General features: G+C 51.5%; 1 protein-coding gene across 1 annotated transcript; it reads right to left on the bottom strand.

The window, feature by feature from the left end:
- Positions 1–868: 868 nt before the first annotated feature.
- On the bottom strand, positions 869–14,414 carry LOC104335359 (ectonucleoside triphosphate diphosphohydrolase 2). Its single transcript, XM_009941088.2, has 9 exons — positions 14,301–14,414; positions 11,938–12,055; positions 10,123–10,273; positions 9,216–9,363; positions 7,727–7,954; positions 6,362–6,634; positions 5,394–5,489; positions 3,668–3,802; positions 869–2,613 (listed from the first exon to the last, which is right to left on the bottom strand). The coding sequence occupies exons 1-9, from the start codon at positions 14,412–14,414 to the stop codon at positions 2,383–2,385; spliced, it is 1,494 nt and encodes a 497-aa protein (XP_009939390.1). The 3' UTR covers positions 869–2,382.
- Between the last annotated feature and the right edge of the window lie 2,300 nt (positions 14,415–16,714).

Here is a 16,714-nt window from a genome sequence, read left to right as displayed (position 1 = left end):
TGCAGAATGGTGGCTCGGTGTCAAATGGTGGCTCAAGTGTCATGGATTTAATGGGGCAAGTTAGTCATCACCCAGTATAGCTCAGTGGCCTGTGCGAGGCAAAAGTAAAGTGTCAGGAGGACATGCTGAGCTTCTTGCCTAGTTGCTCGCTTATCTGCATGGAAATCTCAAAGCTTCTAGACTTGGGGAAGTTCCAGCCAATGTCCTTACTCTTGGACCCCATGATCTAGTATTCAAAACCAAGAAGGTGTAATGACTGAGCAGGCCAGAACACCTGAAGTCCTGGGGCTCCTGGCATCTCCCTGGCTTATTTGAATTTCTGACAGCAGTAAAATTCTTCTTGGGCAGGTTGCAAATCTCAGCCAGGAATCCCACAGTTCTGCTGTGTGCTGACAGGTCACAGTGCCAGAGCTCTGTTTAATGATTGCATTTCCAGATGCGGGAGGAATGAAGTCTCAGGAATTTCTCTGATATCGCTGACTCCCTGATAACCTCATTTTTTTTTCTATGCAGGCTTGCTGGAATCCCTCCTACCTTCTTCAGATGGTTTGAGCAAAGAACACATCAAAGACATAGACATGTCTCTCATCAACTAAATACCAGCAGCCAGGTTATCTGAAGTCATTTGTTGCCTGCCTGCCACTGGGAAGAAAGTGCCTTCAGGGGTTCTCATTGTGTACCCCGAAAGTACACAGTGCAACCGCTCTTGAGTAAACAGAGGCAAAATCAGCATCCCCCATCCTCCTCACTGAAACACTCTGTATTCACAATAAAACCCCCGCTTTGATCTCTTGCCAAGACTAACACAGACAGTCTATTAAAACATCTTTAATAACATGATATAATTAAAAAATATCTAACGTGCAACTCAAAGAAATTAATATGAAGCTTGTTTAAATCTGTTTCCACACCCCTCCAAACTTGACTGACAGGTTCCAAACCTTCATTAACTGGCCTGAAAATTTATGAATAACCCAGTATTACGGGGGAGGGGGGGTGTCCTATACATGAGTTGGGAGCACAAGGGATTAATCAGATTTGAGAGGATTTGGATGCCATGGTAGCTTGAAAAATCCTGCAAGGCGCATCACTGCACTGCGAGTATTTAAATTTCTGTTTAAATTGGTCTGAAATGAGTAGGAGACTCTCATCCCTTAGGCTTTTAACAGCCTGTGTGTTTAACAGCCTGTGTGTTTAAGTCTCTAAAGCAACACGAGAAGTGGACTCTGAATGCTTTAGTCAAAGGACAGAGTAAGTCTGAGTCCATCCCTCTTCTTCACAATAATGTGGGGAATTTGTACAGCACCTCATCTGTTAGACGACAAGAACAAACCAGACCAGAGGAGCTGGAACGACTGCCAAGTCCCAGAGGAATCCTGAGTATTGGATTATAAAGCAACTCTGGTCACAGTCTAATATGAAAGGCATTGGACTGACGATTAGGAAAGCTTCTGTTCCTGGGTCTGCTCTTCTCTAAAGGACAGTATGAGATAAGATACTTCATTTTCAGAGTCAGCAAGACAAGCAGTTCGGTGCAAATGAATGAACTGGTGAACTTCAGCACAGCATACACCTGGTTTTCGTAGATGTGAAATGAAATGTGTTAATATAAGTCCTGGTTATAGAGTTTAAATTGGCAATTTTAACCCTGCGTTGCCATGACTCAGCTGAGAGACAGGGACTCAGCTGTGCGTCTGTGCCCTTTGTTCCTCCTTTGATGCTCTGCCCGTTTTGAAGAGGCCAAGACCAAACCCCATTGCTTCTGAAGGATTCTCGGTCAGCAGGAGCATTCGCTGGGTGGGGTGCATGGATAGTGTCACTGAGGTGAAGAACAGACAGAGCAGTAGTAGTGGGCAGAAAATAGCTGCTCTCTTTCCTAGACCGTGGAAGCAAGTTGGCTGTTATATTCTGGTTATATTTTAATGCTGTTCCAGTCTTCACTAGTGGTGATACTGCAGGTATCATCTCTCTTGTAGGCACAGAAGAGGACAAAGCACCTTTTTCAGACACGATCTCTCCTGATTAGGCAGAATTATTCAATATTAACTTTACAATAGCCCAGGACCTGCCTGCTCAGAGGTATCGTTTCCTTAGGTCAACACCAGTAATCTCAGCTGCAGCCCAAGCAAGATCTGCGCAGGCAGCTCCCATTTGGAGAACGAATAGAATGCCATCCACCGGGAACCACAGGCTTGCTGCGGAGCGGCATCCATTGTCTCCAAGTACAGTAGTGCAAGTGCTGGCAAGCTGAAATAAGCCACTGAAGTTCTGGGAGTCCTACAGGAAGATCACTTGCATCGTCCAGTGACTTAGACCTGTGTGATTTCTGCGTGTACCCTGTTAGCTGCCCTCTGGCAGGAGCATCGAGTCCCAGGATAACTGTCAGTTGTCATCAAAAACACTGCTGTTCCTGTTACTGAAGCTGTTTTCCTTGACCATCACACGGTATGAGATGCGCATGAAAGAGCCAGTGAGCAGCACGACAAAGAGGATGAGGAGCAACGACCAGACCCCTGGCTCTATCCCCTTGAGGAAGCTTGGGGGGTCCTGGGGGATGGCATTGGTCAGACTCAGCAGGTACCCGAGGGTCCAGCCAGATGATCTATCACCCATCTGCTGAGACAAAAAGGAGGAGAGGTTAGAAGAGAAGCAGACAGCCTGCACCCCAGCTGTGTTTCTGTGCACAGGTGCAACGCCTCGTATGCTTTATTTGAACCCGATCCAAGGATGAGGCTTGAACTGAGGAGCTCCCCCACTCTCAGTGCCCTGAGTGCACTAATAGCCCTTAATTACCCTGACCAGTCTCACCTGGGGCTTCCACCCACCCCCTCTGCCCATGGGCCTGGGAGCTCCGTTTAAGCTCTGGCCTGGGCAGCCACCTCTTTCCTGAGCTGTGCTGTAGGTGTGTGCTGTTCCTTCTCCTGCTTACTGACTGGTTTTCCCTGGTGGACCTCAGGTCTATGTTGTGGGGAGTTCTGCCTCTGGCCCTGGTGCCTGGTTGGACCTCAGCCCGATGCTGTATGTTGCTTGTCTCTGGTTTTCCAGGCTAGGCTCTCTGGATGGATTCTGGACCTGCCTCGTTACCTTGCCTTAGCCTGATGATTACCACGTGGCTGGCTGACCTGGTGCCACTGATGTGGCCCTGCTCAGTGGGACCATGCCTTTGCTGGTGAGCTTTGAAGAGGTCTGGGAGTAGGCTTTCTATTCATTTGTGAGGTGGAAGACCTGAATCAAATCTTTCTTGCCTTAGGGGCTCTGAATCCTGAAGCAATTTCAGACCTTGTAAGCCAGTTGTAAACCCTCACTAGTATAAAAGTAATTGCAAAGAGGTAAGGCAGTGCCTCTTGGCTCAGGAAATATTATCAGCAGTTTGTCCTCAGCATTAAGTGGCGATCAAGCCATACTTCCTTCCTGATTGGGCATAGACTCTTAAAGGTGATATTGCTTCAGGTAAGGTTTTTGACCTATCTGTTTTTCAGTGGTGACAAGTGTAATCTCTAGCTCTCTGACACTGGTTTTCTTGCTTATTACAATCATGAATTTATTTTTCAAAAACAGCTTTCTGGAGAAACCCAGCTGGTTAGGGCTTGTAGGAGTGGGGACAGGCTGGCTTTACTTAAACCAGCCCTCCCTTGTAATTGGAAATACCGCGCTGTAGGTAACTGACCTTCTTCTGGAATGCAGTCCAAACAGACCGGTCAAAGTCAAGTGCGTATCCCTTTGTGCTGAGGTGAAAGAGGAAGGCAGACACCACACAGTAATCAACAAGTGTATCCAGGCTTGTTTGGGACTCCTTAACCAGCTGGTGTCATTTCCGAAAGAAGATGGGGGAAAAAAATAAAAGTAGTAAATATTCAGTAGCTGAATTTCAGGCCTGCAATAACCTCTCCTCTCCTGCTCTGGGACTGGAGCGGGGGGGTTTGTGTTCTGTGCAGGCTGAAACTGTTTCCTGCACCCACTGGGCTGTGGTCTGGGAGCCCCTGTCATCTCTTAGTGCCTTTGTTCCCATCTGATTAAAGGCCAGGCAGTTCCAAGAGCAGCAGGACTGCCAGCCACTGCTACAGTTGCCTTGCAGGTCAACTGCTTGCTGTGATTCTCTGCTCTCTAATTAGGTTGAGCTAATGCTGCAGCCTTTCTCTTGATAGAACATTAACAAGATCTTTCTCTTCTATCCAGAAGCTTTAGGGAACTGCTTAGGGGCTTTGCTACCCCATTAGCAAACCTGTAGAAATTGTCCAGTTTGAATGTTACCATGGATGCTTGGTCAGTGGACGTGCAAATGAGGGTGACCTCGTAAGCCACTGAAGGAAAGAACTTACAAGTTCCCCCAACTTGTTCTCCATGGGCCCAGATGAAGTGGGAAAGCCCCTGGAGTCCGAGTGGGTGTGTTCCTCGCACTTCAGGAGCAGAGGATAACAGGAAGACCAAGGTGATACACAGGAGTGAGTAGACAGCCTTCCTGCTGGTTGATGAGAAGCTCAACATGAGCCGGCAATGTGCGCTGGCAGCCCAGAGGGCCAACCACATCCTGGGCTGCATCAAGAGAAGTGTGGCCAGCAGGGCAAGGGAGGAGATTCTGCCCCTCTACTCCTCACAGACCCCCCGGGAGCCCTGCGTCCAGCTCCGGAGCCCTCAGCCCAGGACAGAGCTGGAGCTGTGGGAGCGGGGCCAGAGGAGGCCCCAGCAATGATCCAAGGGCTGGAACCCCTCTGCTGGGAGGAAGGGCTGGGAGAGCTGGGGCTGCTCAGCCTGGGGAGGAGAAGGCTGCAGGGAGACCTGACTGCGGCCTGCCAGGGCTTCAAGGGGGCTTGTGGGAAAGGTGGAGAGAGACTTTTGACAAGGGCATGGGGGATAGGACAAGGGGTGATGGGTTCAAGCTGGATAAGGGTGGATTCATATTAGATATAAGGAAGAAATTCTTCACTCTGGGAGTGGTGGGGCCCTGGCCCAAGCTGCCCAGAGAAGCTGTGGCTGCCTGCTCCCTGGCAGGGTTCAAGGCCAGGCTGGACAGGGCTCTGAGCACCCTGGGCTGGTGGAAGGGGTCCCTGCCCATGGCAGGGGGTTGGAACTGGGTGATCTGTAAGGTCCCTTCCAACCCAAACCATTCTCTGATTCCATGAATGTGCAGTACAAGGTACTTGTGGCTTTTAATTCAAGTCCAGGTGTTACCAGCAGCAGCTGAGATTTGAGAGAAAGCAAAAAAAAATGTGGTGCTTGTTTCTTCAAAGTAAAACAAAAAAAAAACCCAAAACACAAAAAAACAAGGCAAATGCAAGTTTTCCCCTGAGGGAGGCAGTCATGTATGGCTTTGTCAGTCTGAGCCACATTGCCTTTTACAACAGCCTGTTTGTTCCTTGCTTCCCACTCTGCACACGAAGTTATTCCCCATTTACCTCTTTGATGGACAGTCCGCAAAGCCTGTTGACTGCCTGACCCAGGTCAGGAGAGGGTACAGTTTCTCTCATGAAGTCCATGGCCTCAGAAGTCACCTACAACAGCAGCAGAAATATTCATCAGGTTGGACTGCACTCTGCATACGATGCCTGTAGGATAGTGGGTGGCGGTAGCTGTGGGTGCGTTGCCAGGGTGCCCTTGCTGTGTGCTTGTGTTGGTGGTTACAGGGCCTTCAGTGGGTGCAAGGAAGATGAGCAGATCTGTTACTGTCTGGAGACGGAAACAGGACTGTTCGTTCCTAGCTTGCATGTCACAGCCTTCCTGGCCCGTCTTGGGTAAGTAGACAAGTCCTTACGCACCTTGGCACCGTGTCTGTGGGAAGCTCTCAGGAGCAGGGAGCTGGGGAAATTTCTGTAATTTCTCCCTCTGAAATGCACTCAGTTTGTCCTAGGATCTAGGAGGTGGTCCGGACTTAACCACTCAATGACTTTGGACACTAGATTCAGGGTCTCAAATATAAGCATGCTTGTGGTGGAGCATGCCCAGATCTTTGCCAAGGGAGTGGCAGAGGATCTTCAGCTTCAACACGTCCTTGGTATGGTAAGACCTTCTCAGCACACAACTCCTGACTGCCCTATGCTTGCTGGCTCACGTGAGGTCCTTTATGGCTCTGTGGAGCCCCAAAGTTTGTCTCAGAAGCTGACATTGCTGGAACATGGATGAAGAAAGCCCTGCCACAGTTGTTGGTGAGAAGCTGTGGTCCATGTTTGAACAGCTTTGTCGGGGGTGAGGGCAGGAGTGCATGTGTACAGCATTAGCACTCTGTGTGCAGTGTTAGCCAGAGCACTGGCCCTCTTGGCTAGCAGAGGGCACAGCATGGCTGTTCCCACTGTATTAATGACCAAACTGGTCCCATTTCATTGGTTCCCCATATCATTTGTCTAACCCAGTGTAGATGAGAACCCACCAGAAACCTGGTCCGGACAGGCTTGAAACCGCTGTTGAGGGAACGCTCGATGAAGCTGCAGGAGGAGGAAGAGTTGAGCAGGCTTTGCACGAGTCTCATGCAGGCGGTGAGATTGCTGGAGCCAGTGATGTTGAAGACCTCCTCAGGGCTGGGGATGTCTGATGTGTTATCACTGGCAGCACAAGGGCCGGCATGCACTGAACGCCACTGCACTTCCCGGTAGTAGGTGAGGGGCCAGCAGGGATTAGAGACAATTTTAGCACTCCTTTGCTCCTGGAGACGCAGGGTAAAACAGAGGCAGCAGGAGAGGACATTGGCATCCCAGGGCTTTGCAAAGGAAGACAAAATGTAACACAGGGAAGAACAGTTTTCCTCTGGCACCACGATGTCGTAATCGAGCAGGCAGGCTGCAAAAGGTTTGCCAAACCTTGTCGCAGCTACCACTGCAAGACTGGCGCAGCAGGCTCCCAGCTCCTGCAGAGCTCGGGGCGAGCTGGAATGCCCAGACCTGCTGTAGGAGGCTGAGGAGTCCCAGCCCTACCTGCTCTCCCTTAGACCAGAAATACCATTTCAATGAATTCTGTACTCTTTCTAGTTGCAAGAAAGAGGCTGTTCTGGTCTGCCTTCCAAATGGCTCAGCCCCTCGAGAGTCAGCGTTTGTCATCTCTAGGACTTCCCCAATAGAACTGTGGTGTAGTGAGTGTCAGTGTGGGACATTCAGGTCTCAACTAAGGGGAGGTGTGGTTTACAGGGAGGCAAGTGGATGGGCAGTAAGTAGTTTATTTTTGAAAAACTCAGTTTTGGTGGAGACTAAAATGATTCCTGAGTTTCCATCAGATCCTGCCAGTTCCCCCTAAAGTGAAACAAAGTTTGGAAGAATCAAAATACTTGTTTTCAAAATGAAATATTGCTCTTTAAATGACTGCTTCAGGGTTAAAGTCAGCAAAGACACAAATACCCCAGATGGAAGGTCCCAGCTGATTCCTGGGTGCTGCTGTTGAGGCTCCTATTCTAGGATGGAGGGGCAGTTCAGAGGAGCCAAGGGAAGTCTTTGCCTCACTCCACCCTGAAGGTGATCTTAGGACCTCTGGAGAGCAACTTTGTGCTCTTGTGTATTAAGTAAGGAACCAAATAGAGCCTGCAAGTAGGAAGCTCATGAATGGGCGCCTGTGTGCCTGCTTGGAGGGCGTTGATTCGGGCACAGAGAATACGTTTTACAAATGCACTGGGCTTTTTTAGATATATGCAGATGCCTTCTATTAAAGACAGTGAAATTTTGCCCATTAGCAGCTACAACTTATGCAACTGTCATTTAGTGATATTGTATCCAGGAACTTTGCAAATGCCCTTCTGACAGGTACTCACTTGGATGAGCATAGCGAGCAGCCTGCTGCGGAGCTGGTCCGTGCCGTGGCAGGGGCAGTGCTGAGTGTGCACATTGTGCGTCCCTCCATACAGCTGCAGCCTCACTCCCTCTTTTGGTGCCTGGTTCTCTTCTTCTACCTTGGAAGTGAGCCATGTTGAGCTTCCTCCCACGGACAGGACTCCTGCCGTCTCTTTCCCAGAGGGGACCAACTGTCCTCGCCAGTCGTACTGAGCCAAAAAGAACCAGAAAGGTCAGTTCTTAAAAGTTCTACATCTGGGTTGTGGTCAGATCCAAGCAGCTTTCTGCTACAGTACGGTCCAGCTTTTTTTTTTTTTCCCCTCAGGACTTAAGGATGCTACACTAGTGGCTTTGGAGGGAACAGAGGAGCCATTGTACAAGAACTACCATCTGTGCAGCGAGCTGCCCACAGCCAGCAAGAGCAAACAGGGCTCACCATCCTGGATGGCTGTTCCAGGCTGTGGTCTCGGCAGGTAGGAGCTGGGGAGAGAGGAGAGGATGGCGGTGGGAGAAAATGGGAAGCAGGTTTCCAGATGGGCAGACATGGGCTTCAAGTGCTGCACTGATGCTAAAGTGATCCTCCTGTCAGGAGAACTCAGTGGTTTCACCTCCTACTGTCTTGCAGAACTGTTTTTTGATAGCAGTACGGGCAGGAAGGTTTGTGCTGACTGCAGGGGTAAGCACTCTGTCCCTGGCCAGGGGAGGCTGTGCTGCTGCCGGCAGGGCTAGTGATTCCCTAACCAGCACATGCTTGCTGCTGGCTGTCAGAACTGGCTTTCACTTCCCTGCTGTGGAATAACTCCATCTAACCCACCTTTCTCTTGCCCTTGGAGTTCTTGAGATCCTTTGGCTTGAGAAGCTGTGGGTAGAGCAAGGAAACTAAATGTGTTCTCTCTGTTTAGTGTGTGCCTTCTGAATATAGACCCAGCCCCTGTGCTGGGGACACCCAGCTACACTCTCACTAGCATCCCAGTGAGAGGAAAATGGATGGGCTTTTGCTTTGGCAGCAAAAGCCTCTGCTTCTCTGTCCACCAGCTACAGGCTGTCCCTTGGGACAGTGGCAATCCCGCAGCACCCCACAGAGAGCAAGCAATGGCTGTTGGACAGAGGTGCTGAGCTAGAGCTGCAGGGATTCAGGGGAGTGGAGTTCTTGCTGACACCCCAGCGCCAGGCTATGTAGCATGTGCTCTCCAGAAAGCCTCACATCTGTCAGGGCTACTGCACGAACATGTCTGTGAAGGGCTATACTAGAGGTTTGGTCCTTCAGCCTTGTTTGAACCGTCCCACACTATGTCCCCCATCCAGCTGGTGTTGGAGGTAACCTGCCTCCTCTAAAAGACAGTGGAAGCTGTGCTTAAGGATTGCTTATAGTACAGGGCTTTAAAGATCCCGCCACATGTCTCTGTGGCTGTTTGCTAATGGGAATTGCTCAGCTCAGTTCTGTGCTCCCCAGGCAGGATTGTCCTTTACCTTGAAGAAGTTCTCCAGGACATAATTAACAGCAACCCAATTGAATGCTTCCTCATCTGCACTGGACAGGATTTGTGCCCCCTGAAAGTCAAAGGGGGATGACTTCAGGGCTGCAAGGAGACCATCAAAGAGGGTGGGATGGGTGAGGCTAAACACAAAAGAAAAAGAAGGCACATTTGTTGTTACAGGACCCTACCAGGAGCAGCCTGCAGTGGGGGCACAGCTGCAGGGCTTCTGCTGTGCTCCCCACTTTGAGTAGTAGTGCAGAGACACAATGACAATCCCACTCCTGCTGCTACTTCCCTCTTCCCTCACATGGCACTGGGGGCAAGAACAGCAGAGGGGTGATTTGAGCAGTTGTGCCACCGTTCAAGAATTTAGGAGTTCATTACCCTTTGCCACTGAGAGATCCTGTGGCCTTGCCCCACTGGCCTGGCCCCCTCCAGACCTTACTTTTCCCCAGTGTCTAAAAGGAGATAAAGGTCCCAGTAACGAGGTGACTGAGAACAGGATCCACAAAAGCGTGTCTGAGAAGGAGGATCTTCCCACCACTGCTCCCAACCTGCTGACGAGAAGCACCCCTGCAAGCCCATGTGGGTTGTCACATAAACTGAAAACATTTCAGCTTCGAGACTGACATGTTTTTCCAAGCCCTAATTGTGGAGGAGACTTTACACTGACTGGCAGCAAAAGCAAGACTGTCATCCTCATGGCTGGCTGGGGAGACAAGTACGAAGACACAGTCATGCCATACTCCCCTCGAGTGCGTGGGGACCTGAAGAAGGTTTACCTGACTAGCAGGTTAGGGATGGAACACACTGCAGTGCAGACAAGGTAAGATGCATTTACAGAATGATCCGCATGACGTGTGCTGATCTCTGGGTGTGGGTTTGCAACATTCACTCACTTCAGCTGCCTCGTGCTGGCGGTTGCTCCCAAGTAGAGGGGAGTTTGGCTGTGCTGCTCTGCCGGGATCTCTGTCTGAGCCCAGTTCAAACATGTCTCCAAGCTCTTCTCCACTTTCTGGTGAAAATTTGAGTAGGTGGAGACTCCTGGACCTGAGGACCAGCAGAAAGAATTAAATTCTCTAATGAAAGGTATGGGAGAAGTGTGAGAGCTGTTACCCAAGAGATTGCTGTCCCAGGGCATGGTTAAAGAAAGGACCTGTCACAGGCGGAATGAAGGAGTTCCTCCAGGTAGCCATCCTGCTAAAATATGATATGGGGAGCAGAACAGCACAGGTGTGTAAATCCCAAATTGCACAAAAAGAACCCTAGCTCTTCTGCTGAGTCTTCCTGTGGATGACCACGTATCAGCCACATAACTACTGCAACAGCTGAGGCTGTCTCAGCCCACAGAGGAGTAACTGTGGCTTTAGCTGCTATAAAACATAAGCAAAAGGCCACACTGCCATGCAGACAGAGCTGAGGGTGATGTGTCAGCTCTCTCCTCCGGCCACTTCCTCTTGTGTTGGCGGAGGTGGCTTCCGAGCCCTGCGCCTGCAAGCAAGACACCTCTGCTCTAGAGGAAGCTAGTGCTGTGCAGAGAGAAATTGTGTGCAAGCCCTGACTCATATTTCCAGCAAGATTCAATGGGGTCTTAAATGCTGGGTTTGCACTGCTACCCAGAAAGAACCTCACTTCCCTGTCTTCTGGCTGCGTGACTCCCTCACCATGTGCTCTGCTCTGCCCTCCAACAGGGCTGAGCTGCAGCTTGCCTACAGCCCCTCAAAGGCTGTGACCATCCTGCCATGCCGACCAAAGGCAAATACATCTGGGAGAGAGACGTGCCTGGACCTCTTGCTGCTGCTGACACACTCTTGCAGCAGCACATTCAAAGAACACTTCAAGCACCAAGCTACAGTCGCAGTTTTTAACCCAGCTGGTAAACATGGCAGCAGTCAAGGGACACATACAAGGTTTCAAGGAGCCTTTATTGCATCTTCTGTATGTGGTTTGTATTGCTTACAGTCTGCAAGGGTACGAACCTTCTTCCCTGCCTGCTGCGCAGATGTCCTCCCACAGCACGATGCTACTGAGAGTTCAGGGTTTCCCAGCATCCTGCTATAATCGGGCTTCAACATCAAAGCCACACTGAGAGATATAGAAGGAAAACCCCAAGCGATCATGCATGAAACCCTGTCAGCTGGCTTTGGTGGGGCCAAACTAATTCGAACTAATGAGGATGACCTCAATATTCTCCAAAATGGGACACCTAAAACCAAACTGAACCCGTGCTGTCAAACCTTGCATAGGGGGTTGAAGTCTTCACAGCTCTATTGTCCCTTTACTTCCCAGAGTACAGTCAGGAGGAGGCAGAAGATACCAGGAGTCACCCTGCAGCCGGACTTGGCTTTGTTGCTGTTCAGTGTCTCCCCTGGGTGAGTAGCTCAGCAACCCTGGCTCTGCCACTGATCCATGTGGACATCAGGACCAGCCCCAGACCCTCTGTGTGCTTCCCTACCTGCGGGAGGCCAAAAATCCTGTCACCTGCTACTGCTGGGTGCTCTGAGGTCCAGCTGTGTATGGCTAAATCTGCCCGTGTTGAGGAGACCCATGCTGAAAATAAGCAGCCTGTGCTTCACTGTCACTGCTATTTCCATGTACAGCTGGATGCTACAGGAGCCAGGGAAATTGCAGCAATGGTCCATGCACAGATCTCTAGGCTTCCATCCATCCCATGCCAGTCCCACAGACCACCGAGCGTGAACCGGGCACCTTACCTTGCGCAAGACAGGAACTGCATTCCCTGATCACCCCAGTTTTGTTTGCCTTGGTGGTGGTCCACTGGTAGATGAACAGGATGGTGCGGGATGGGCCAGCATCCAGAACAATGCCATACTGGAAAAACCCCAAAACGTTCTAGATAAACACCACTGAATGCACGCTGCTTTGTTATTGTAGGGTTGCTTAGCGTTCCACAGGTATTCTGGGGAACCCATGGGCCTGCACTGCAGTATTGGAGTTAGCTTTTACGTTCAAAGAAAGGATGAAGCCAGTAGATGATGTGGATTTGTAGGGAACCATCTGCATTTCTGAATATACATGAGGAGCAGCAGGAGGAGAGAAACACCCAGACATACGTCAGACCTATGGTAGCATGCTCTGTAGCTGTTCCTGAAATCAAGTAGAGGGCTTCCACTGAGAGCTGAGCCACCTGGAGCTCTGGAAAAACAGGTCTTTAAGCAGTGGGCAATGGCACTATACAGGCCCTCGACTGATTCTGGGACTCAAACTGCTGCTGAATTGGTTTGCTAAAGAGATAAGGGTTTCATGCAGCAATTAGAGGGCTGCGGCTTGGTCCTGCTTCTGAGGAACCCGAGACTCCCACATCTGCTTGACGCCACGTTGCAGAGACGGTGTGACACGGGCTGGGTTTGCCCCGATGCGTGCCAGATCTGTGGGAGCTGCAGGGTGCTGGGACCGATCAGCACGTACACTGTCCAGCGCAGCAGCCCTGGGGAGACCGAGATGATGTCCTGGCAGAAACAGCCGCAGCAGACGTGGTATTTCTCGACCCCTCATCCACTGGCAGTTCTCCTATTGCCTAGCAGTGAGGCTGAGGGCTGGCTTCGTCCCTTTGCAGGCCAGCATCTGGTCTCTGCTGATGACCAAGCCTTGCTGAGCTGCACCTCATACGTGAGGGTTAGGAAGTGAGAGGCAATTGGGGTACCCTGCAGCACAGCTCCGTGGCTGTTCTGGATAGCCCCGCTGCTAGCCTAGGGTCTCCTCCTCTCCCCCCTGTTACAGGACCCCGAACTGGGACATCTCCTACACAGACAGGAAAGAAACTCATGAGGTCTGGGAGGTATGTGGTAGCGCAGAGTCTAAGCTGTATCTTGCACAGAAATAGTAGTAGCTGTGACTGAGTGGGAGGAGAAACCTCCTGAGAAGTTGATGTTAGCACCATCGGAAGGGTTTTAGGACAAGACAGAGCCTGGCTGCAGACTCCGAACGAAGCTGGCTGCCTGCTGCCTTCCTGGGAGCTCCCAGCTGCACCAGACACACCGCCTGGGCCAGTAGCTGGTGGGACTGGAGCTGAAGCAGAAATGCGGAAGGAGGACGGAGCTCCCTTCCCAAGCCTGCTGGCATCCTCCCACACGAGTGACAGCTCGTATTTCTCACAGGGACGTGTCAGCTGCCACAGAAGAGGAAGAAACCAATGGTATTGGCAAAGAAACTTGGATTTTTTTTCTTCACTCACAAAATGAGAGGCTGCTGTTGAGAGCACAAGGGAGGAGAAGGGATTGCTGTGTTTCTGCCCCAGCTCAACACCAGGGAAGGGCAGAGTGCTTGCTGGGCAGAGCATGGAGCAGCAAGAGGTTTTTATAATCCAATTTTGTTTCTGAGAGGAGCGTGGAGGAGGGGTAGCATCTCTGTGCGTGCAGGCTAACTTAATTCTGTTCGAGTAAACCATCGCGTGCCACTGATCTCACCTCAGCGGTGGTGCGTCGAGAGGCAGAGCGGATGGGCATTAACCCCCTGGTCACCAGGCAGGTCTGACCCCGCTGCGCAGAGCAGGTTGGCTGTTCGGTTAAAATCAGCAGAGAACAGAAGAGGAAATGGCATGGAAGAGGTTTTTAGTTTGGTGTTTTTTTTTTTTTTTTCCAAGACAGAAGCAGCAGTTCAGGGCCAAATTCCTACTTAGCTCTTTCCCTCCACCAGCACCACTGGTCCCTTGCTGCTCTGGGGTAGCTCCCGACGTGGGCTGCCTCTCCCCAGCCTGCGGTGAGCATCTCTGCCGATCAGCGGACCACATCCAGCCTGTGCCTCCCTCACCAGCCAAAGGGGCTGGCTTGTTTTCAGTTTGAAAAGCTACAGCATGTTAAAGGATGCCAACTCGTCCTTGCAGTCTTGTGCTAGTCTTCTCCTCGTTCTGTTGATTTGGGTTAGTAACTAAGTCAGGAGTGCAGTGAATGTAAAAAGCAACAAAATACAAGAAGTTTTAGTTTAAATTCCCAGTTTGCACAAGGAAACAGGCAGGTTCTCCTTAAGAAGCAGCCCCACAGACGAGGAGAAGGTCCTCTTCTTATTGCCCTGCTTGACCCCCAGCTTGGCCACCGCTCGGGCAGGCAGATGCCCTTACCTTGGTCCTGGGAGGGGTGACGGGCACATCTTTCGTGGAGACGCAAAGGAGCACGATGCCCGTCAGTCCCGCTACGATCACCAGCCAGGGGGGAAGGAGCTCACGCCAAGACATGGAGTACTTTCTCCTTTCGCAAAGAATCAGAAGAGGAAGCAACGGAGCAGCAAACTGACAGCGGCTGCTTTTTGCAACCTTTAAAAAAAGGAGAAAGGCGGGGCCGGGGCCAGGCTTTGACTTGAGCCCAGCCCCAAGCCACAGGGACCACAAGGAGAGCATGGGCCAAGCCACGAGGCGTCAGGCTGTTCTCCCTGCCATCGCTCCACACAATAAATAAACCAACGGCTTCATGCCCGCTCCAGTGCTAGCTTTGCAACCTCGAAACTGCCCGAGGGTTGAGGTAAACAGAAATGTAGGGTTAACTCAGATGTGTAATAAGCAGAATGCAGGCAAAACTCATCCGTTTGGTATTCTGTGCCTGGCAGTGCTAGCTGCCAAAATTAGAAGTGGGGAAACTCCTTGTCGCTGAGTTTACTTTATATCTGAGGGCTCTGGGGTGGACTTGGGGTGTTTCCCTGCAAGCACGTGTCCATCGGGTTGGGGCAGAGCGTGGGTGCCCTGCCCGGTTCCTTCAGACTGCTCCTGCCTTCTCCTTCACAGGAAACTGGAACAGGAAAACATCTGCAGGTTTGGGTTTCCACCCACAGGAGACTCTGACTGGTTTGGTCTTTGCGGTGGGGGGGAGGTGACGGGGGGCTGCTCGTGTCTTTTGCCCCCAGAAGGGCAGAGCCAGCATAGATGCCTGCCTTCCCCTTCCCGCCAGCCTCCCCATGACAGGCAGCCAACCCCCAGGCTTTACAAAGCACGCGCCCGCTCTCTCCTTTCCGATGCCACAAAGACGCAGCCCCGAAACCAAAATTCCTGATGAAAAATGTGTTAGTCCCAAGAGAGGTGCTTCTTTCAGGCTGTCCCCAGCTGTTTCCCAGAGACTGGGTCTACAAATAAAAGTGCAACTTCTTTCAGGAATTGCTTTTGTTTGTGTGAGCTGGACCGTTTATTGGCAAAGCCATCCCGTCCCGACCAGAGGACTGCACCAGCCAGGCCTCTGTCTACAGAAGTAAAGGAATGAAACCTTCTTGGTCTTGCAGGGGTGTTTGGAGACACATCTCTCCATCTTACAGTTGTTTTAAGCAAAGTGCTAGAAACGCCTTGTCTTCCTGCAGAGTTTAGACTCCAGTTCAGATTTTGCTGGTCAGCAATTGGAATGCATCTGCAGATGTCCTGTAGTGACAGGGCAAGGGGCAACAGTTTTAAGCTGAAAGAGGGTAGGTTTAGACTGCACCTGAGGAAGACATTTTTTACCATGAGGGGGGTGAGACCCTGAAACAGGTTGCCCGGATAAGTCACGGATGCCCCATCACTGGAAGTGTTCAAGGTCAGGTTGGATGGGGCTTGGAGTAACCTCCTCTTGTGAAAGATGTCCCTGCCCATGGCAGGGGGGAGGACTCGGTGATCTTTGAACGTCCCTGCCAACCCAGACCATTCTGTGATTCTTTGTTTTGCTTATGCTTGGGCTGATAATGCTCTGCTTAGCAACAGAGACAGGGATTAAACTGCCAGAGCACTGACAGTCCTCCTCCCCCTGCCCTCACGCCTGCCCGGGAGGACCGGCAGGCTGTCACGCTCGTCACTGGTGAGGACTCCTGCAGAAGTTCAGCTCCACAAAACAGGTGCCCCAAGCACCCGCCTTTCTCAGAGAAACGCTGCACGTGGGATGGGTGCAACGGCCGCTCACGCTGCGGCGGTTGGCTGATTGACGGTGCTGGTGGGCTGCTCATGGTAGTTTATACCAATATTGCGATATATCAGGATACCCGGCAGCTAGTGGGGCGCTGCCAGATCCTGCCATGGTCAGGCCAGTCCCGCTTCACTCCCACAGCAGCCACGCGCCGGCAGAGCGGCCCCGCAAACCGTGCAGGGGACACGGAGTGGGGAGATGAGGGAGCGAAGGACGTTGCAGCGGCTCGCGGCTGGGGATGGCGGAGCACATCTGTTCTCTCGCCGCGATGTTGGGGTTCACGGGGGCTTGTCGGCAGAGCCGGGTGTTTTGGGGGGCTCTAAATCACACAGGTTTTGCCTTGCTGGTTATACTAACTGGTGGGCAGACCCCAAAGGGGTTTCTGCGCTGGGTTCGGCTGGTGCCGCTCTGTACAACCCCGTCGCCTGGCTGCAGATCTCACGAACGGCACAATTAGGATTATTTTCCCCCCACTCTGTAGCGGCTGTCCTGAAAGTACGGGCCTGCAAAGGTCATGCCATGAACGGGGGAGGAGAGCCACGTCTCCTTCCTGACGCAGTTTTTTGTTGGTGTTTTGTGTTTTCACCGCTGTCTGCCAGAGATTGGGCGAGAAGTGGCG

Source organism: Opisthocomus hoazin, chromosome 19, assembly GCF_030867145.1.
Source record: "Opisthocomus hoazin isolate bOpiHoa1 chromosome 19, bOpiHoa1.hap1, whole genome shotgun sequence".
NCBI lineage: Eukaryota > Metazoa > Chordata > Aves > Opisthocomiformes > Opisthocomidae > Opisthocomus > Opisthocomus hoazin.
Note: the sequence above shows the minus strand (reverse complement) of the source record. Positions and strands in the feature narration are given on the sequence as shown.

Excerpts from the sequence above, each read along its gene's own strand:
- LOC104335359 (XM_009941088.2), bottom strand. The coding sequence starts at position 14,414 with ATGTCTTGGCGTGAGCTCCTTCCCCCCTGGCTGGTGATCGTAGCGGGA. Across the intron at positions 5,490-6,361 it reads CTGTCCGGACCAGGTTTCTG|GTGACTTCTGAGGCCATGGA; the intron begins GTGGGTTCTCAT and ends CTGCTGTTGTAG. Across the intron at positions 3,803-5,393 it reads GCGGACTGTCCATCAAAGAG|CTGGTTAAGGAGTCCCAAAC; the intron begins GTAAATGGGGAA and ends AAATGACACCAG.